At 37.2% G+C, this 23,333-nt stretch overlaps 1 protein-coding gene across 2 annotated transcripts in view; it reads right to left on the reverse strand.

The window, feature by feature from the left end:
* The window catches only part of ADAMTS3 (ADAM metallopeptidase with thrombospondin type 1 motif 3), a 251,188-nt gene that overhangs the window by 105,707 nt on the left and 122,148 nt on the right, over positions 1-23,333 (reverse strand). For both annotated transcript variants that reach the window (XM_036279182.1, XM_036279194.1), the window contains exon 4: positions 21,922-22,078. In XM_036279182.1, the coding sequence (XP_036135075.1) occupies positions 21,922-22,078 (157 nt within the window). The remainder of the gene's footprint in view (positions 1-21,921; positions 22,079-23,333) is intronic.

Consider the following 23,333-nt stretch of genomic DNA (forward strand, 5'->3'; position numbering starts at 1 on the left):
CTGCTCATCAGACCACATCCATGGTCCTTGTCCAGCTGTGGGTACCACCATTTAAACAGGAACGTGAAATGCTGGGTCAGGGCAGTTACAGAAAAGAAAATCCTTTTTTCAATAGCACTCTTCACTCAACACGCCAGTTTGTTTATTATGTGTATCTTACCTCTCATCCACTGCTGCAGCGGGTGTGGGCCAAGCTCGGCTACAGGGTTGAAGGGCAGAGGGAAAGGGAAGAAGAGCAGAGTATTGCTGGTAAAGAAATGGCATTTCCAAAGGCCCACACTGAAGAGAAAGCTTGGCAGTCCGGGAGATTGGTAAGAAATTCCGCCCGCTGGCCGGCAAGAAAGTGAAGGTCGGGTTGTCAAAGCCAAGTGAGCAGGGACAAGAAGGGGCTGGGGGACACAGAGGTAAAGGAATGGTGGGAGGGCTAGGGGAATAGTGAGAAGCCAAACTTCTGTGACTACAGTTTGGATAATGACCTTGAGTCGCACCATTTGAAAACTTAAGTATTCAGCGATTTTGGATCGACAAAAATGGCAGTTACCTATGACTGAACCTCATTAAAACCTTCCAGAAAGGAAGCAGGACTGAAGACCAGGAACTTGTAAAAGCAGGTAAAAAAAAAGAAAACAACACGGTGATAGTGAAGCTGTTGTCACAGACAACAATGCTGGGAATGAGTTGGGGGGTGGGATCGGGAGGAGGGTGTCTGGGTGGGGGGACATTTGTAACAAAAATAAATTAATGAAAATAGAAAATAAATAAATAAAATCTGGGTTTAGGATCTTGAAGGAACCTTAGGAAACATGACGACCTCTAACCACTCTACCCCACCTTACTTTACAATAAGAAAAATGATGTATTTTCACTTCAGAAGCTGTATTAGGAGCATGTTCCAGGTGCCAGGTCCCACGCTGAGCACCGTGAGTATGAAGATTTAAGGACCGTAAATCCTATGCTCATCCGGAGGGCAGCCACAGGCACAGCTGAGAAGCCAGCTCCTGAGGTCCCACTGCCAGAGAGAACAGAGGACCGGAAGTCGTGTTGCCCGACGCCTGAGACCAGGCCCTTTCCATACACCACGCTGCTGGGACTTCTCAGCCGACCTGGGACAGGCAGCCGCAGCAGGTCTCGCCATGCCCTCCGGGCACGAGAGGAGAGGCCACACACACAGGAGTTCAGTGTCAGGCAGTTGCAGGTTTACGATTGTGAGTACGTGAAACACAGTTCATTCTATCATTATTATTCATTAATTACTGGATTATTTTCCATAAGAACAGCTCGAAACCTACTTTTGCCCCACCCTGTGTTTCTAAATCTGTTCCCCGAGTACAGCCCTATCTATCAATACCTACCCCACCACAAATTTCGTCGTACCTTCCTACATATCAAAACATTCCACCCCCTTATAATATGATTACATCATCACATAATTCTGGACTGAAATTTAATTCATTTGAAAATTCAAATTACCCTCTGGTTGTGCCCCCATGCCGGACCCCGGGAAAGGTGCTGGGAGAGCCCAAAGCACACCACGATCTCCCCAAGAGCAGTTCCAGAGGGGAAAGGGGGGTCAAGGGAGAAGGAAACGTTTTTCATTGACTTCTTTGACTACACATTTGCTGCTGCTTTTTCACTCCACACTTTTTCAAAGGTAAATGAAGACAGCTAACTTTATTTTGTTTCTAACAGTCAAGAACTAGAAAAGAAACGCCGATGCCGTCTTTCTCTTCAAAAGACTGTGTCTAAAAGACATTCTACTTCGATCCTTCAGAAAATATCCAATGGAAAGATTACTCCGCATCTCCTTCCCTTCTTTATAAGGATCTGGAGTTTTCAGATTGGAATTGGAAACTACCATGAGATAGAATTTTTATAGACTTGGAATGAGAGTAAGCAGAACGTGGAATAAATGCTTAGTATTCTCCCCAGCTAATAAACTTTCCTCTTTGCTTTAGCTTTTTTCAAATATGTAACACATAAATGTGTGGCTGCATTTTAAAAACTGAGCAATAAAAAAACAAGCAAATGTCTTCTCTCACCATTCTATCTCCCAATTACTATCCCATTTCCAAAAGACATCAAAATCTTGTTATCACTGCCATCAATCTTGTCATTAAAAGTCAAGAGCTAAACTTCATTACCCTCAGAGACATTTTGATATATAATGACAAAATACATGATCCTTTCCACATACAAAATATATAAACAATCTCTGAACCAGGGAAATAAAAATGACCTAGAGATCATTTATTTCATAACAATAAAATAGTATTACTTAATTTTGAAAACATGTAGTATCTGCTGGATCAATGAAATAAAAATCCAGGGTAGGAAATAGGTTAGGAACATCAACTCTTCACTTTTCATATATGACTAGATAACATGATCAGTACGAGCCATGTAATATGTTTTTGGAATTCTTTTCTTTATTAAAACTAAAGTTGAAAAAGATATATATTTTCAAAGAATAGTAGTAAATTAAAAGTAAACCATTTAAAAAGTCCATGCCTGGACATAAATACTAGCTCCTTCTTTTTTTCACACTGCTTTTCCCACAGGAAGGAACAGATTAAAGGGTGGATTACTTCCAGCACTACAAAGGTCTCTAGACTGACCCCACTCTTAGAGGAAACTCTTTCAGAGGAATAATAACTATAAAGAACAGTGAAAGCCCAAGAAAACCCACAACTGAGCCCCTCAGCCCTCATTCACCATCCCCATTGACTGCCCCGGCCTCTCTGAGGGAATTCAAAATAATTCACTGCCCACCATAATACGGAATTCACAGCAGAGAGAGAAAAGGTGATGGAGCTGCTTTGCATCTGTTTAATTTTTTGCAGCAACGTTAAGGGGGTTAATCTTCTACAAGCCCAGTCATGTGCTTTCACAAAGGGGCCAAGAAAAGAGTCGCAGCGCCTGCCATGACTCAAAGGGAGGCCCTCTGTGTCTTCGTTTCTGAACTGTGTCTGACCAAGGAGCGGCCTCGGCTCCAAGGCTCTGGCTCTTGCTTCAATTCAGAAGTCAGTGAAGCCACAATGGTGTCACTGCTTCTGAAGGCCACTGCTGGCGGAGACCGTGAAGCGCTCTTCCCCAAGAGCCCTGTCATTTCTGTCGCATACATTTCCTACACTTGCAAAACATAAGGATCCTACCTGTTGGAAGGGTGGTCATATTTTGTTTTTTTGGAAAGAAAGCATTTGGGGACATGTTTCCGTCTTGCCAAAATATATGTTTTAAAGTTTAGCCAGTAGAAACCATTGGACCAGAGCAGTTCACTTATACATTTAAGAGGGGAAAATATTATGCCTCTTTGATGGGTGATAGGTATGTTATTCAATTAATATTCTCATAGTAAAAATCCAGCAGTTGGTAGGCAGCACATATAATCATTACATAAATCAGAGCCATTTCCCCCCTCTGTAATTCCCAGTATATGCACACATATGGCTTTAAGAATAAAATTAAATTATCCAAAGAAAATTAAAACAGTTGAGGACCATTTTTCCTCAAACTTTAAAAAAAACAATGGACCTGCCCAGCCAGTGTGGCTCAGTGGTTGAGTGTTGACCCATGCACCAAGAGATCGCAGGTTCAGTTCCCAGTCAGGGCACCTGCTCAGGCTGTAGGCCCCATCCCCAGTGGGGGGCATGCAGGAGGCAGCCAATCAATGTTCTCTCTCATCGATGTTTCTCTCTCTCTCTCCTTCTCCCCTCCTCTCTCTCTAAAGTCAATAAAGAAAAAAAAAGAAGAAGAAAAAAATAATGGACCCCTTTGAAAATGTTTTAAAAGCTATGGGATCTCTGGGAGAAATGGAACAACCCAAGTATGCACATACACAGGAAATTAAATTCAAGGAGTTTACAGAGCTCTTGATGCTCTTGCAGATAAACTCTGCTTTACAGAGTTTGATTTCATTAGGGAAAAAATCTGTTTAGCTTTTTGGAAAGTATTTATGTAAAACAATGACTTTCTTAAGACATTAAGTATTTTCTCAAACCAATGTTTAATTTTCGCCTCTAATCTGTTTTATGGTAGGATCTTCTACAATTATATACAAAATTAGCTATAAAAAAAAGTAGATCTCTTGCCCAGCTGGTACGGCTCAGTGGATTGAGCATCATCCCATGGACTGAGGGGTTCTGGTTCAATTCCCCATGAGGGCACATGCATTAGTTGTGGGCTAGATCCCCAGTAGGGAGCGTGCAGGGGCAGCCAATCGATGCTTGTCTCTCACATTGATATACTTATCTCTCTCTCCCTTCTTCTCTCTCTAAAAATTCAATAAAAAATATAGTTTTTTGAAAAGTAGATCTCTCTTAAATTAAAATAAACAAGAAATCTGAAGGAAAATGAAATTTTCATTTTTATTCTCAAGGGAGAAAATCAGAAGAGATTAGACAAAAATAAGAGGTGGATATAAATTAAAATATGCCAGGGGTTGAAGTGAGTTATCTTGTTTAGTCCTCATCTATGAGAAATATTATTCCCACCTTTCCGATGCTACAAAATCCAAGAGAAACATTTATTCTCTTCTCAAAAAAGATGGTCCAGTGTTTGCCAGGAGAAGTCTGCTATAAAGATACACCCCAATGTTCTAAAAGGAAAACAGATGTAGTCCAGCATATATAAGGTCAAACAAGAAGTCCAGGTGGGAACTACGTGTATTTAGGGAATTTAGAGTTCAGTGGAGTTCAGAGCAGAAGTGTACAGTGGGGAGTGAAGAGTGTCAGAGATAACACAGATAAAATATGGACGTTCCAGGTCACAGAGGACAATGCTAAGAAATTTCTATTTAATCTGGCAAGGAATAAGAAATGATTTGCGACTTTTAGACTAAACAGTATCATAGTAAGTATTTCGGTTTACAAAGATCACTACGTCTTCAATCAAAAGCAGCAATCTCCAGGGCAGGGTACTTATGTTGCAAACATGTATAAAAATGGTTACTGGATTCTTTATCATTTCTATCTCTGTGTATGTCCCACAATATACATTGTGCATGTTCTACAATGTATAAACTGTTAACACATTACACAGTTCACAAAGTTTGATAACATTCTATCTCAAAACAGAGTAGAAGTGGGCCAGGTTTAGAAGCAGGAGAATAGTTGGGAGGCTGCCTCAGTATGTAAATCAGGAAATTATTAGGTTCTGACAAAAGTAGAATCACCAGAGACTGAATGGGCTTTTTGAGAGCTTTCTGGGTATATAATCTGTGGGTCTTCCATACCAACTAGATAAGGAATGTGAAACTCAGAAGGGTTAACCGAGTGAATGCCAGTACCATTCACGCAGACTAGGATCTGAGAAGGGAAGAGCAGTTGAGGGATTGGTGGCTGGTCAAAGACAAGCCCAGTGTTGGCTGTGTTGAGCTGGAGGTCTCTGTGCGATATACAAGTGCAGGCAGGTAATAAGTGGTTGAACATACAGTGCTCTACAGAGAAGAATGTGGGCATAGCACACCACTGTGCAATTCACTCACTCACAGATCACTAGCGATACAAAGCATGAGAAAAGATGACAAAAACAGAACCTTACCTTAAGGAAGATCTGAACAAAAAGAATCGATGAGAAAAAGTTATCAAGGAAGGAGGCCAAGAAAGAAATCCAAGGTAGGAGTCAAGTCCTGCAAGCCAAAGAAGTCATCTAGCACCTCAGAGAGGTAAAGTGAATGCAAAGCAAAATCTTTGTTTCTTAGTTAATTTATTTATTTTTATTACAGATGTCTCCCTTTTTTCTCCCTCCCTCCACCCCTGCCTTCACCATACTGTTGTCTGTGTCCATTGGTTATGCATATATGCATATAAAAGGGGGGCGGGAAGAGATAAACCAAAGCAAAGCAAAATTTTAGTTTTTATCTTCGAAAAATTTTGTTATTCATTTTGAAAATAACAGAAATAGCAGGAGCTGAAAACAAGATTTCTATAAATTAAGGAATAAACACATAAAATAATTCTTATGATAATATGGTATATGACAAAGTATACAAATGAACTGATTTTGGTCCAGCCACTGTGGCTCAGTGGTTGAGCAGCAACCCATGCACCAAGAGGTCTCTGGTTTGATTCCCAGTCAGGACACATGCCCAGGTTATGGGCCAGATCTCTAGTGGGGGACATGCAGGAGGCAGCCAATCAATGTTCTCTCTCATCAATGTTTTTATCTCTCTCTCCCTTTCACTTCCCTCTTTATAAAATCAATAAAGGAGAAAAAAAAAATTCTTTTAAAGTGAACTGACCTTTTAAGAACTATGAAATTTCAGGGGGGAAAAAAGCACACTTTCATTGAAAAATTACACTCGAGCTAAATAAAGAACACTAAGTAGTGACAAGAAGATATTCCAGATACAGAAAAGAGCCTGTTCACAGAAGTATACCAGACAGAGGAGACAATAAGGAAACCTATCTAATTACATTAAATATCTCCCCACAAACTACACCTGACCAGACACCACGTTCTTTCTTTAAACTTCCATGAAGATGGACACATGATACTACTTTTGAAGCACAATAGGTTGGGATATTTACAATTATTTCATGATTTCAAACACACATTTTTTCAATGACTCATTCTGTATATTAAAAAAAAAAAAAATTCTAAGTAGTACATGTAACAGAGATCTCTGCCCCATCCCTAAATCTTACGCTCAGAGATTAGGTATGAGGCATTCTGTTGTGCTTATGACTTGGACATTTTAAAAGTTAAAAATGTACTAGTCATAATGATCACAAACAGCCTCACATCAAAGTGGCCCTGTAAGAATGTTTTGCTCTGCTCCTAAAATGTGCTCAACCCCATCCCGTCTTCCTTTTCCACACTGGGCAGCGGCAGGGTGCCCTCGCCCCCACCTGGATGACGACAGCAGCTCTCACTGCCTTCGTTCCCCAGCCCTCCATCTACAGTCCACCAGCATGGAAGGCAGAGCTCCTAAAACAGACACGCGATAGATCGCTTCTGGGAGTACAATGGGTTTTTTGTTTATTTTTTGTTTGTAACGTAAGGTCTTTGTCAGCTGGCATTCACGAGCCTTTCCTGCAACAGCTATGAGAAGAGGCAGTGTTTCAGCTGGGGAAAGATGGGAAAGAGATTATGAGTTGACCGCCCATCTTGCCTAGGGCACCACCACCTGGAGGGAGGCAAACTTTCAATTTATAGACGACGCCATGATGCCTGGAGTTGTCCAAAATACTCAAGTCACAGAGATAACCAACAGCAAAGCCACTCTTTGAGTCCAGGTCTATCAGGCTCTAAAACCCACCCAGGAAAGACTGAAGGACTTTCAGTAGAGGTAATACTTGAACCATTTAAAAAAGCATCTATTTTGAAATTATGCAAAATAAAATTAAATATGAGGGAAGATACACTATTACATGATAAAAAGAGAAAAGAGATCACAAATAGCTGATCAGAGATAAAAAGGGAGGAGGAGGTACAGTGATTGTGACAGACGCCTAGAGAACAGAAAATTGAAGAAACGATATGCTATCAAATGTCATGAATGGGTGCAAGACAACAGATGCTGGGGTGGGAGACCTATTGAAAAGTTTAAGTGTCTTTCAGTATCTGGGGAAAACTACTTATGGAAAGTGCTGAGTAGTAGTGCCAAGCTGAGAGGGAGCTGGATAAGAGACTACATGATAAGCAAAAATAATGACAAATAAATATATACATGATATGGAAGGAGCAATATATATGATAAGAAAGGAGCAAAAAAAAATATGTTCTGTATAGCAATCTGGCACCAACACCAATATCTACAAAGGGGCAAAGGGCCCTAATTCCAACCAAATATTTATGAAGACAGAGGAGACCTGTATCAGCCTTCTGTGCATTCTTTGTGTCTCCCACCTGAGACCCATGAACATCTTTATGAAAGTTCATGAAGATGGAAAAATGCCTTCAGAGTAAAAGGAAGAAATGAATTGTGTGACAGATGCCATCAGCACTAAGCAAGCAAGCTCAACACCAGTCTGGAGCCCCCTGGTGTCTTCGGTGTGGTCATCCCACACAGCCACCACCCTCTGATACTCTGAGGAACTCTCAGCAACAAACTTCATTACATAGCTGGGTTTGGTAAACATCTGAGGTGAGAAGTGCTATTTTGGACCCTTTTCCTTGGAATTCTCTCCTACAGATTACAGAGGATCTCTGACATTGTGCACCTTCTCGTATGGTACATGAACCGCCTCTCACGCTATTGCATGTTCTACCTTCCTGACAAATTTCAGTTGAAAGATCCATTTGTTCACTTTTAAAAGTACTTGAAAAACCTGCATTTTATTATCAAATTAAGAGTGTGGAGAAAATTTTAAATTATTTTTCTTAAGGAAGGTACTTAACATTTCTGAGTATCAAAAGCATTGACTCATTCATGCACTCATTATTTACTGAAGACTGTTCTGTGTTAGGTCCTGTGCTAGACCTTGAATAACCAATGTTGAACAGAGAGAGAGAATTGGGGTAATCCCACCTATTCTAAGTCATATCAGTTTGGGGAGACTCAAATGAAATAAGGCTTTCATTTCATGAAAGAACTTTGCAACCCATTCAAGAAGATGTACATCATGGTGAACATCTTGATCTGTGCTGTCCAATACAAAAACAATTACTCATACGCAGCTCTTTAAATTTAAATCCACTAAAATTAAAGAAAATTAAAAATTTAGTTCCTCAGTCCACTAGTCACATCTCAATTGCTACATATGGCTAGTGGTTACCATACAGAACCACACTGATGTAAAACATCCGCAGTACCACAGACAATTCTATTGGGGAGAATTTCCTGGAAGCTGGAAGTAGAGACATAAGAGGGAGCATGTGCAGACACCAAAAGGAGAAAACACAAGTGATGCTACGATGAAAACATTACAAACCACGTGCTCTAGGAAATATGGCTGCTACTCTGACATTATTATAAAATTAGTATAAAAGGAAAACATAATTATGGTAAAAGAGTAGTAGCAAGGGAAAAGTTTTACAGAGTGCTTAATAAGTGCCAGGAACTAACGCTAAATGCTTTATATCAACATCAGATAATCTAAAGAACAATTCTTTAAAGTAAGTACTATTATCTAGCATGTTCTTTGCCATGTAAATGAGGAAACTGAGGGACTGATCTGTTAAGTAACCTAGGTCGCAAAGCCACTTAATGGTGAGCCTTTGGGCAAAAACTCTACTGAAGGGAAAAAATATTCATCCCATCAAGAACAGCTTAGATGTTGAATCAATCTGACTGCATTAGTTATTATGTAACAATAAACCTTGAAGTAATACAATTTCTACAAGTGCCTTTTCTACTTTTGGTATTAATAGCTACTAATAATAATCTCACCAAACTATCACCAATGTCAGTACCTGAACTCCTTCTTCCTTAAGGATGTCTTCCTTTCTCCCCAGTGATTGAATCTTGATTCAAAACCCAGGTATATTGCCCTGGCCGGTTTTGCTCAGTGGTTAGAGCATCGGCCCGTGGACCGGAGGGTCCTGGATTTGGTTCCTGCTAATCCTAAGGGCACATACCTCAGTTACAGTTTGTCCCTGGCCCCAGTTGGGGTCGTGTAGGTGGCAGCCACTCAATGTGTCTCTCTCACATCAATGTTTCTCTTTCTCTCTTCCTCCCTCTCTCCTTCCTGCTCTATCTGAAGATAAATGCAAAAATATTCTTGGGTGAGGATAAAAACAAAACAAAAAACAAAACCCAGGTATCCTTCATATCTTTGAAGACCCTCAAACACTGATATCTCTAAAGCTGCATACCATGTTTTCTAGATCAGTCATTATAATGCATAATGATTTCATTTTAATTGTATGTTTCTTTACCAATCTATATTGAAGTATACCATACTCTTTGATGGGAGAGCACATATTGAGGACCCAACCAAAAATAAAAATAATGTATCTTGCATCGATAATATACTGTTTGTCTAAAACTCCTCATTAATAATTTCATATTATGTCTTCATACTTTTTGAAGGCATAAACTAGGGACATGTATTACATCTTTGATAAATGTTTTAGTGTTTCTATAAGCTAGCTGAAAAATGTGTCTGTTTCCTTTTCTGTGAGATGAGAAATAGTAAAGATGGTTAAAGAGACACATGTTAGTTAGTCTTGTATATAAGAAAAAGTAACTGCTTAGATTCTTGACTTCTTTAGTCTTCTAAAGACCTAATTTTAAAACTGGCTCAAGAGATCAGATTCAAATACTTCATTCTGTTTTTATACAGTATATGCCTTGGCTAACTTTAAGAAATTTAACACAGTTAGGCTGTCGTCTTCTGGCTATGAAACACCTTTCATAGAAATGGCCATTAAGGTGGAATAAGAGTGTGTGTGGAAAGGGGGTTGAACAGAGAATGTGTGTGATCCCATCTTAATGCAACATGTTCTTATGTTAACAAAAAATGTTTTCTGAAATAAACACATTCTGCCCCATACCTAAAAACACAAGGGTGTTCTCAAGGGACTAAATACTGAGCACTCTGGCTTCCCCTTCCCGTTCATTTTTCTGCTGTATATCACATTCAAGCGGTTCTTTAAGCTTTAGTAACTGGACCTGGGTACCTAGGGTAAGAAACTGCCTTCATGACTGGCCTTATTAATTTTTCCTTTGTTATTGCCAGGAATTGTAAAAGACTAAAACAGATGACCTCCCTATTTGTACTGAAGGAGGACTGGTCATGATACCTCCTTCAATTTCAATACTATTATTCTATTGAAGGACCAAAAGTTAGAAAAATCTGAAAAAGTAAGTATGTGGGCTCATGATAACTAGACTACTATTCTCTGATTTGCATGAAAGTCACTTAATTTTAATCATATAAATAAAACATCAGGTTTTTCTATTCACAAAGAGAATAAATTTGATTTCCTCTTTTAATCATGACTAAAACTCTGTGAAATGTGGGATAAAATTCTATATTTGCAGATATTAGTTAGAAAAAGAAAATAATAGTAAAGTAAAATTAAGACTCAGAACTTAGACATAAAAACATTGGAGAATTAAATATTCCAAGGGTCTAGTGACTTGTGATGTCAAAGCTATATTTGTGATGCATTTCAGATTACAAATCACGTGGTAATGTATACTTAAGAGATAACATTTACTTTTTCTGACATTAATTCCATTTGTAACCCTGTTTTTTGCTATTTTGCATTTTTCATCTTATCATTCCTTATCCACAAGTACATGTATAAAATGGGGGAGGAGAAGATTCCAATAAGAAGTCTTTCAACAACCCCTTGATATACATGGTTTCTGTAACTGCAACAATATGCAACTGCAACCATGTGGGCCACAGAAATATGGTAATTTGTGCAATGTGGATGATATCTGGAAAAAATCATGTTCATCCTTCTCCGCCTTTGTGCATAAATGACCTGCTTGTTCATCATCCCCAAGCACCAACTGGGAGGCCTTGCGAGGGGGAAGGGAAGGGATAGAGACCGTTGGACACTAGAACTGTTGCATCAAGAATATAAAGCGACTCAGTATTCAACTTCTGGAGTTTAAACAAGATTTTCCAAAAGAAAAGAGATTTGTAAGTGAGGCTGTCTGGAGAGAGAAAGGATTTTCTCTTAGTTCTTAGTTCTTACATCACATGTATCAACACAAGGCCTGGAGATGGGAATATAAAGATCTTTTTCATTTGTTTGCTTTTTCCTCCTATGGAAGTTTGAGCCACCATAAGTCTTAGTGATGAGGCTAGAGGAGTGAGGAAAAGCGTAGGAAGGAAAAGGCAAACTCGACTCTTTGGCTCTGTAACTGCTTCTGGGACAAGGGAAACAAACAGCAAGGAGGAGACTGGTCCTGATTCCCTCCCAGATCCCTCCAAGGCCACTTCTCGGAAGAGAAGGGACAAGGAATAAAACATACAGCTCTTGAAGGACCTCCAAGGCTAAAGCCTTTTTTCCTGAACTATTTTGGGGACTCTGGGAGATCACCTCAAGGGCTACTAGCATTTAATCACATCAACCTGGTTGTAGCTGAAGAAGCCAAGACTCCCCTTCATTCCTGTGCTGCAGGATCAGCAATATCCGAGTTTCCCGGGGAGCCGGTCAGATCTGCTGCACCAAGATCAACATGGTCCCACAACAAAAGCTGTGGGTGGATCACATGGCCTGGGTACCCAGGGTTCCTAGCCAGAACTCAGGGTGGTCTGCGGCACCAGGGAGAGCCGACTCCAGGCAAGTTGAGAGAGATCCGCAGTGAATGCCAGCAGGGCTAGCAGCAGCCAGGCAGACAAGGAATATCAGCCCAACGGGACCTACTTCGCCAGCCAAAGAAGCCCATGTGCTGGTTAACATATAAAACACATGTACAAAACAAAATAAGATGCATTCCACATTGTGGGCTTTTCTCTCCCATTTTTGTTTCCTCCATGAATATTTGTAAAGAATGAATATGTGCTACAATGTAGCCACACTCTATTGATAAAAAGAAGGTCCATGTTCATAATTCCTACCACTTAGAGTACATTCTTATCTTTTCATTTACTTATTAATCATCAGAATACAGAATTTGAAGTTCATTCAAACTATTTGAGTTGCTTTGTCAAAGTTGTCAGAAGGTCACACAAAAAAGCAACAGAGAGGAGTGATGCTCTGTGTACACTTTGAGCTGAGGTCTGAGTTGCAATGTAACTGGGGCCCTATAACTAGGAAAGATTAAAAAAAATCCATAAAGTTGAGCTTTTATTCAAGAATGAAAATCTGGGTGATTATTATAATGATTATTTTGTCCAATGTCCATGATTCAGATTTTTACAAATAATCCTAGGGGATATCATAAATGCTCATTAATAATCTGTATAAGTCTGCGATGACAGGAAGATAGAACATTTCTTCCATTAATTTAAGAGTGAGTACTGGTGAGTGATGGAAAGATACCCAGAGGAACTCAGATGATGGCAACCCTATCACAAACATACAGGGGCTTCTATTGGTTTTTCAAATGTTGGGTCATCACAGATGACAGAAGGATGTTGAAGGAGACAAAAACAACATACGGAGCCTGACCAACTTAATTATACCTCCTTTAAATAAAAATAGGGAGGTGCATTTACTACACCTACCAGTGAGGTCCCCGCGATATCCACCAGTATCAAAGGCCAAACCCAGGCTCAGGGAATGAGAAACAACAATGATTGTTTGCATCAAATTCCTTATTGGCTTTATTTATATGTCATCTAAATCCAGGAATGAATTTGATATCCTAATTTCTTGTTATTAGAAAGCTGTATAGTGAGATTTAATTAGTACAGGTATCATGGCACAGGACATAAAAAGAATCTGCTTTTATCACTCACCTTTTTCACCAAAAGGGCATTAGATACTGATTTTTTTTTTTTTTTTAGCACATGGGGTAAGACCTGATAAAACATGAAAATAAAACTTGCCAAGTGCTGAGATAGAGGACTGAAGGTAGAATGTAAAAGTTTTAGTGCCACAAAGACATTATTCTTGACATTAAAAGAACACACAGCAATTTCGAAAGCACACTAGAGAGAAACAAAACCTTCCATAGACAGTGGCTAAAATACGCTTAGAATTAAAGACTGTCCTTTGGACAAGAGTATGTATAAAAGTTTAGAATGTTTGGTATCATTTATCAGAGCCCTGAAATGCTGAACAAATATCTCAGCCTAAGGACAAATAATACATTAAAATGAAGGGCATATAAATAGCCACAATAGTTCAGAAAGGTGAAAAAAAATTTTTTTTGAACTAATGTCTCATTCAGACCTGTCCAAGATTTTTTCCCAGATACACAGTATGGTACTAGAAAGTGATACAGAGATATGTTGTATATATTTATTTACTACAATAAACCTCATATTCTCATTTAGGAAAATGGTTCCCAACATTCCTAAAACAAATCATCCACAAAGTCCCAAGTTCAAGAACTATCATTTAAACATTTTTAAATTTGGATAGAGCAAATGGAAATCTGAGCACAGTTTCTTGTATCTAGAAAAAATAAAACCAAATATTTAGCTCCCTTGCAGAATTCTCCATTAAAGGAGCATTTATTTGAACCAAGTGTAGCTCTGACATTTTAATTCACAGTGCCCATAATCTAATTTCAAAGAATTTTCAAATAAAAATATTATTTTATGCTACACTTATTTTTCCCCCATTATTGCATTTCTCTTCAATACCACTAATCTTCACCACATCTACCCGGAAGATGCCCTATGGGGAGACAGGACAAAATGGTCCGATAAAGAAAGAGAAGATTGAGAAAAACACACCCGAATCTTCCACAGGCAGGCGAGGAACCACAAGGGGAAACATTGTTCGCAAAATACCAAATAAAGATGATCAGAAGTGAGTAACATTGATCATCATAAATAAAGATTATATTTAAAGTTAATGACTGATGAGCCAGCAGGGAAAATAGCTGATGACAGAAAAAAAAAGAAAAGAAAATCTACTTATAGCAAATTATCTTCTTTAAGAATATCAACCACATTAGTGAAAAATAATGAAACAAAAGATTGCTAAACCTCTAGAAATACACAAATGCTTTCCACTTACTAACATGAAAGTTTATAAGTTATACATGAAGACAAAATAACTATAGGCTTTACAATGTGTTTAAAGGCACACTTGGCATAAGCACTGTCAACATGTACTTAATATTTTACTTAAAATGGGGTCTATCCCTCCTAAGCAAGAGCAGCTGACATGGATAAAACCAAACTCTGAAAGCATAATTTGATCATAGGATATATGTTATATTTAGAAAGAATAAATGCATTTTAATTACTAACGACATTTCTTCTTGGTATGAATTGCTCCCTCATGAGTCAACTGATAAGACAGTTGACCTTGAACAACACAGGTTTGAACTACACAGGTCCACTTACATACGCAGACTTTTTTCAAAAAAAATATGTACAGTACTGTAAATGTATTTTCTTTTCCTTATGATTTTAATAACATTTTCTTTTCTGTAGCATACTTTATGGTAAGAATAAAGACTATAATACAGCCCTGGCTGGTTTGGCTCAGCAATAGAGTGTCAGCCTGCGGAACAATGAGTTGCAGGTTTGATTCCGACCAAGGGCGCGTTCCTCAGTTGCAGTTTGTTTCCGGCCCTGGTCAGGGTTGTGCAGGAGGCAACTAGTCGATGTGTCTCTCTCACATCAATGTTTCTCCCTCTCTCCCTTTCTCTCCCTCCCACTCTACCTGAAGATAAATAGAAAAATATCCTCGGGTGAGGATAAAAAATAAATAAATAAATAAAAAGAATATAATACATATACCATATAAAATATGTGCTAATCAACTGTTTATATTATTACTAAAGGTTCCAGTCAACAGCTGACTAATAGTCAAGTTTTGCAGGGAGTCAAAAGTTATACTCAGATTTTTGACGGCACAGGGATCAGTGCCCCTAACCTTTGTGTTGTTCAAGGGTCAACTGTAGTTACTTCTGAGCAGGTGATCATTTAATTTAAGAATCAAGATCTGACCTAAATGATCTGAATTAGCTTTCTGCCCTAACATAAATTAACTGCTTTCCATTGCACTGCAATTTCCTAGCTATATCTCAAACCCTCCAATTCATTTTCCATTAATGCCACATTAAAAATGAAAGAGTAATTCAGCAGCTCTGAATTCTCAGTGCAGTTTGTCTTTCCATTTTAATTATTTATTAGAAAAATTATGGTTCATTTCATAAACCAATTCTTTTTAGTGAACCTATTCATGAAAACATAAAATAGCCACAGTAAGGCATTTTAATAAAAAGAAATAAAGTATTATGCTTATGTGTCACCTGAAAGGTCTTTATCACTTTATGTAATAATTCAATCTTCAATTTTTGTCAATAATTGTTATAAATACCTAGATGATGAAATATAGAAAATCTAACTGAAAAGGAATTTCATATATACAATTACTATTTCCATATGAATCCAGTGGCATAAGCCTTAATGAATAGCTGACCCTCAGATTATAAACTAAACTACACATTGTGAAAATCTTATCATTTAACAACTACCTAAAAGGACGGTGGCTATTTGACAGATCTTAATGATTTAGACATATTATATTCCATGCTACATTTTAAAGTTTGCTAACATTTATTTCTCGTGTGTGTGTGTGTGTGTGTGTGTGTGTGTGTGTGCATGTACATGTATTACAAAGCCTATCAATGTTTCTCTTTGATCAGGGCATAGGTCATGAGAACTTACGATTACAAAGGGTTTTAGCACCTATTGACATGTCTATAGATCCAAGGAAGGAGTCTGTGCCTAGGAAGTGCCTAGCATCACTAAAATAAGGAATAGTCTTCCCATTATTCCAGTTCTTGTTTCATAGTTTCATTCCCCAGCAACCAGGAGCAACTCCCAAATCATTTCAGACTTGTACATGTTTCCCACCTGGGACAAAGACTCCTTAACAGCACCATGACAACCACACCAGTGTCACAAGCACTTGGGTTCATGCAGGAAAATGAAAATCCTGAAAGGAAACTGGGAGATAAAGGCTCACTATTCCTTGTTTCCCACTGGTAGGAAGTAATTATAAAAATTACTTTAACACAAAGCTGCTGATGAATGAATAGTTTGTAATTTGAAGGGAGAAGCCTTAAAGGCCTAAGGATTAAATAAAAAATATGAAAAGCAGAATGATACCATACAAGTTACAGCCCCCCTCCCTAAAACAAAAAAACAAAACAAAACAAAACAAAAAACCCACCAAAAACTGCCTAAAGCAAATCTTCTTATTAATGGCAATGTACACATTCTTAAGAGATGGTCAAGGGTACATTTTGTTTTGTTTTGTTTTATTATCTGAGTTTAAACTGGTGACTGATTTAATGGTGGAGGTGAACTTTATGACCCTTGAATGGTTTACCAGCTATGTTGTTAACAAGTAAAAATTCAAAGACCATAAAACAGAAAATAATTTTGTCCAAACTAAAGTTGCCAAAAATGGATATGAATTCCATACTCTCAAAGCAGGAATCAGAAAATGAAGGAGATTCAACTCTCCCTCCATGACAAAGTAGACAAATTTCTTTATCATAAGCATGTCAAGTTTATGTTTGTTGTTTAATGAAAGGGTGGTATTTTTTTTTATGTCAGAAACTGACAGTGCTAAGTGGTATAAACACCTGCCAGTTCTGCAAGGGAAGATAATCTTTATACTACCTAATTTAAAACTGCTTTAGGTCTTACTTTAAAAAAGAGTAATTCTAAAGCTGAGCATTACATCTGTGATTTTCTCAGTTTAATATATGTTTAAACAGCTCTTCATATTTTTCCACATTTCAAAACAATACAACTTCCCTATTAAGAGTCAAGGAAAGAGAATCTGGGTAATATATGGGAATGCTTGAAGGTTTTTTTCATTGCTGAATCATACCATACCATATATTATCTCAGTAAGTTCAAAGTTGTGACTTTTATTAGAAACTCAGATAAATATTTTTAGAAGAAGCAATAGAAATATACGTTGGCATTCAGTCAAGTGAAATAGCTTAGGGTTCTTGAGTACAGGAGAAACATAATTTTTGTTATATATATTTTTAATATGTTTTTATTGTTTTTTTAGAGAGAAACATCAATCAGTTGTGTCCTGCTCAATCCACTGAGCCACACTGCTGGGCACAGTCCTTATTTTTCTGAGGACATAATGTCCTCCTCTCTGATAGTGATGGGTTGCAAATATCTTTCACGGGCTTCCAATTCTGTGCATTGTACACCTTCTGATTCTCAATGATACACCGTGGAGAATGCGAGAGAAGGCAAACAAAGACACTCCGAGCATCCACAAACCAATAGCTTCCACCTGATTCCAAAACTAACCTTTATCCTCTCTACCATAAAGTGTATGTAAGCCACTCATACACTGACTCTGGGACATGATTATAAAAATAGACACAATGCATTTTTTACTTCATCCATTGTTCCAATTTATATTCAAACAATATGTTCAAATTTATTCCCACATGTCACCCTCCATCAAGTTTATGTCTATATCTCTTTTTAAATACCCAAATCCTGGAAAGAGAATTCTCTAATCTTTCAAACTAGAAGTCCAAGTCATCCTAATCACTCTCTCTCTCTCCAACACTAACATATACTCCTAGAATTAACCCCATCAATTTGATTTCAATCTCAGTCCAATCTGACTCCTTCTCTTGATCTCACTACTTCTCATCTAGTTCAGATCATAATTGATTTTAATTTAGAATGCTTGCAACAATCTACAGACCTCAGATGAATGGCAGTTCTGACTTGCCAAGCTGACAAAGCAAGAAATGTAGCCAGGCAATTACTGTGACAACTAGCAAAATGCAGAATATTTCACTACAGGGGCCCTGCTGATGAAACTGTAGGGTCCAAAGTGCCTTGCTTAGCTCAAAACCCCTCCTGATGACTTGCTGTCAGAGAAATTTATGAAGACCTGGGCCCTCAAATGCATTTCTTTCTAAGTCAGTCTTATCTTATGTATTTTTTCCTCTTCATATAACTTTTTAAATTTGAAAAACCTCATGTGTCTCCTAAAATAACACACTGAATTGATCCAGAAAAAGCACTTTTATATTATACTATAGTTTTCATTTATAAATCAATATGCCTTTCTAGTCCTAGAATCTGTTCAATTTTACATTTTAAAATGATGGAATAGGGTATAAAAATATATTCTTTATTTTCAGCTGTAAAGTATTTAGTCCATGAAAAAGCTTGGCTCTCATTTCAGAGACCAAGAAGTTAAAAGAAGAATTTAAAGTTATAGTATGGTACACTTACAGTTCTGAATCTGAATCTCTTTTTACCCTGAGGAGAGATTTACACTTTCAAAATATGTGGTTACAATTTAAGATTCGCAAAAGGAAGTAAATGATATCACCGTTAACTCAGTTCAATCAGAACTTTATAAATAAGAAAATAAAAATTGTTAAGCTTATATGAGGTTTTATCATGGAACACTTTAAGAGAACTGAATGGTTCTATTTTGGTTCAAGTTTCAAGGTAACTAAGAGTTAACAAAGGAACCCCTTTTGCGTTCACGCAAGATCATTGAGAACCTTTCCAAAATGTTATTACTCTCATTTGTGGAATACTTCTACTGTAAGGCAATCTTCTCCATTCATGAGTGGAAAACTCAAAATAAACAATCTCAGTCTACATTATAAAATCTGGGCAGGTTAATCTTGATAGCATAAAATTTTAAATAATTAAAAAAATTAATATCTCAAATTACCTTAATGCCATTCAGTTCTTTTATACTAATATACCGTGATCACTATATTATTTTCTCTAAAATAGTACCAAAAAGACAACAGGTATTAAACATAATATTTCTCACAATTTTCTTATTTCAAGAAAAAAATATTCTTTTCTTCCCTGAATTAGCAGACTAGTAAAAAGTACCAGGGCTGATATTTAGAGAAATAGATACCATCAAAGATTAAAATGGAGCAACAGAATACAGCTTAGAGAAGTCTAGGTATGACAGATGGAACACACAGGACGGCAGTCATAGTGACCCATCTGGTCTCCAGTCCTCCAACACAGTTCCACATGTGGGCTACACTTCCCTGAAAGATACTTAACCGTTGCCTCAAAAGAGATATTAGATATGATTAATACACAACAACCAAAATCAGAGAAAAATCCCTGTACCCTCCTCTCTATCCTTCGGCATAGCCAGCCATCTGATTTAGAATGACATTTTTTAAACATAAAAATATAAATGAGAATTAACAGTAATGTATTCACATGAAGACAAGCAATGTCTAACTCTTCAACTTTAACAAAACCCCTAACGTGAATCTTTTGCACAAAATAATGAATACTAAGAATTAATACCAAAAACAACACTCAGCATTGATTAAGCACCTGTTCTTGTGGAGGGTAGCATTCAGCAGTTCACATATATCATTTCCAATACTTATTACAATTGTGCAATGTATTTTAACTCTATACACAGGTAAAGAAACTCAGAAAGGTATCAAACTAAGGTAAACAGAGCAACTTGATGTTGTAAAGCTACTAGTTACACCTGTCTGTCTAACTACAGTGTCTTCTCTTTGTTATACAACAGTGACCCTCTGGGATAAACACACATTTCATTGTACTGCATCTATTAATACAGACATTTTGTTTCAAATCAGACATTTTTTTCCCAAAAACTTTTCGGGACATATGCGTTTTAAATTTATTTTAGCCCAGCCAGTGTGGCTCAGTGGATTGGGTGTCATCCCATGGACTGAGAGGTCCTGGTTTGATTCCTGGTCAGGGCACATGCCTGGGGTGGAGCTCAATCCCCAGTAGGGGGTGTGCAGGAGGCAGCCAATCGATACTCTCTCTCATTGATGTTTCTATCTCTCTACCTTTGTCTCTCTCTAAAAAAAATCAATAAAACCATATTTAAAATTTTACAATCCATGAGACCAGCATATTAAAGGAAGCTGGTGACATCTGAAAATCAAAATAATAACTAGGTAACAACACTTAATCTAAAGACAGATAATTGCTCAATTAAGATGATTATTTATATCCTTGAAATCTCCCTAGGGGAAAGTTCCATAACCTTTAATTCAGACAGTTGGTCTGGCAAAAGTGAATACAGACTTTTTGAGATTTGGTTTAACATAGATTCCTAATTTTCCTTTCTCCTCCATACAGGAAATGTTTATACCCAATTTTATACCCAAGAATCTCTCTTTAATGCCTACTTACTTTCAGATGCAATTAAAACAAACAAAAATATTCATATGCCACAATTTACTTTGACATTAGTGGACCAGACTAGTTTAAAATAAAATTCAACAGAAGCATTCAACGCATTGTCTCCTCCACACATACAAAGTGTAGAAAACAGACCTTCAAGTCAAATAGCATACTTATTTTCAAATATACCTATCACACTGGTCTTAAAACAAAACATAACTCTTTACCATGTCAGTATATATATTTATATAGATATATATTATAAACATTTTAAGTAATATTAATAAAGCATGATTTAGATACTTCTAGAAAGCACAAATATTTTCAAACTTTAATATAAGCTAGAGAAATTACTGTTTTAATGTGGAACTTTTTAAATATATCATAAATAACAAACATACTGGGGATACAATAATGCACTGGAATAAAATAATGACTATAACATATATTCCTATATGTAACTTTTTAAAATTGTTTTTAATATTTTTATTGATTTTTTTTTTAAGAGAGAAAGGGGGAGAGTGAGAGTGGAAGGGGGAGGGTAAGAGAGAGAGAGTCAGAGAGACATCTCTGTGAGAGCGAAACAACCATCAGCTGCCTTCCTGCACACCCCCTACCAGAGATGGAGCCCACCACCTGGGCATGTGCCCTGACCGGAATGGGAATTGAACTGGCAACCTTTCGGGCCATGGAAAGCTGCCCAATCAACTGAGCCACACCAGCCAGGGCCCTATTTGCATTTTTAAAAAGGCAAGCCTTATTTCATGTTTTATAAACACAGGGGTGGGCAAAAGTAGGTTTACAGTTGTAAGTATGCAAAAACAGAACAGTGTATTCCTCTTTTCTTTAGAGACACTTAGGAAGGGAGATAGAGATAGAAACATCGATGTGAGAGAGAAACATCTACAGGCTGCCTCCTGCACTTTGCTACTGGGGATCAACCCCAAAACCCAGGCATGTCCCCTGACCTCTCAGTCCATAGGACGATGCTCAATACACTGATCCACACTGGCCAGGCAGGAATTTATTCTTGTATTATTATTAATTATTGTATTATTTTTCATATGAACTGTAAACCCACTTTTGCCCACCCCTGTATAAAACTTTTTTACTACCTCCACGTTATATAAGAGCACATGATAATCACATTCTCTTAATTGATGAGAGAGTTGTTTTCATCATATCTTAAAATTACAGTTATTATGAAGCCGTGTCAGACGCCTACCTCTGTAGTAGAAGTCTTTGGACATGTCTATGGGAGCCCGTTCTACTGCTGATCTCTTGTAGACAACATGAATCCTTCCCTTTTCTTCCTCCATCTGCTTACCTCTTTCCAAGGGTTCAATGAAATACTCATCATCATCACTTTTTATCATTCCAGCCTAGAGAAAGCATAAAATGTGTTAATTTAAAATAAAAATATTTACCACCTTTACCTCATGAGTACCTTTTTTAAATGGTAAGAATATAATTTGTGAAAACTAATGTTTTTTCTTTCCACTTTCGGCTACAAATGTAAAATGTTGAAGGTATTATGAGATATTAGTAATTCATATGAGGTATAAATTTATGTATGATAGGAATAAAAATTCATTTAAGGTACAATAAGAACTATACATAGGGCAGAATAAGAGAACCATACAATGTATATATTTTATCAGACTGCAAAACAAGCGCATTCATATATTCTACTTGGTGTTTTACCTCTAAAGAAATCTTAAGGAACATGTAAACTCCAGAAATATCTCTAGTTTACTTATAAAAACTCATTATGGAGCTTCTATTGATGTATGTTACATATTTTTTTAACTCATTTACATCTTCCTTCCATACCACTATGCTACAAGAGGAGTAAGTTCCATAATACACTCAATACATAACCTTTTCTGCTTTTAATTAGCCTTTTTAAGCTTAATTGAAAATCCAAATTTCTAAATTTATTAATTTGAAGAACTCATACTTGTTCTATCTTAATCTATTAATCTATATATATATATAGTTTTCCTTCTTAAGTGTTATCCTTTAACACTGAAAAGATTATTCTTACATTTAATTCTGTCCACTTTATCATCTTTTCTGACTGCTTCATCTTTTGTTTATTTACAAAACACCAGGACTATATTCCGTAGTACTACAGCAGAAGAGAAATGATGGTTTTCTTTGAAATTTGTTCATCTTTAAGTATCCAGTCTACATTATAGTCAAACAGTTACATTTATTACTTTAAAGGTCATATGTTAATATGTATATTAATTTAAATTTCAGTATATTTATTTGAGGAAAATAACAAAGTTGAGGAAATAACATGTTATGTGGGAATTATAATTATTTCAAAAAACTATTTTAGATCAAGAAGTTAGTCACATTTTTCTTCTGAGGCCCTAAACTTGTTCTGTATTTTCACAGGTCACTGGCCTTTATGGAACATGATGGGGTAGGGGAGGCTCTCATCCCTTCTAATTCATGTTGGTCTAATGTCTCTACCACTCTGGTGTCAAACAACACAGAAATGAAAGGTAGGTACATCTTACCAAATAACATTTGTTCGCAGCAAACATGCCTCTGACTGTAGCTTTTCCATTACATTCACATCTGTCCCCTCCTTTCCATTATGACTTCTACCAGCAGCTACATACA

The sequence above is a fragment of the Molossus molossus genome, unplaced genomic scaffold (genome assembly GCF_014108415.1).
Source record: "Molossus molossus isolate mMolMol1 unplaced genomic scaffold, mMolMol1.p scaffold_m16_p_1, whole genome shotgun sequence".
Lineage (NCBI taxonomy): Eukaryota > Metazoa > Chordata > Mammalia > Chiroptera > Molossidae > Molossus > Molossus molossus.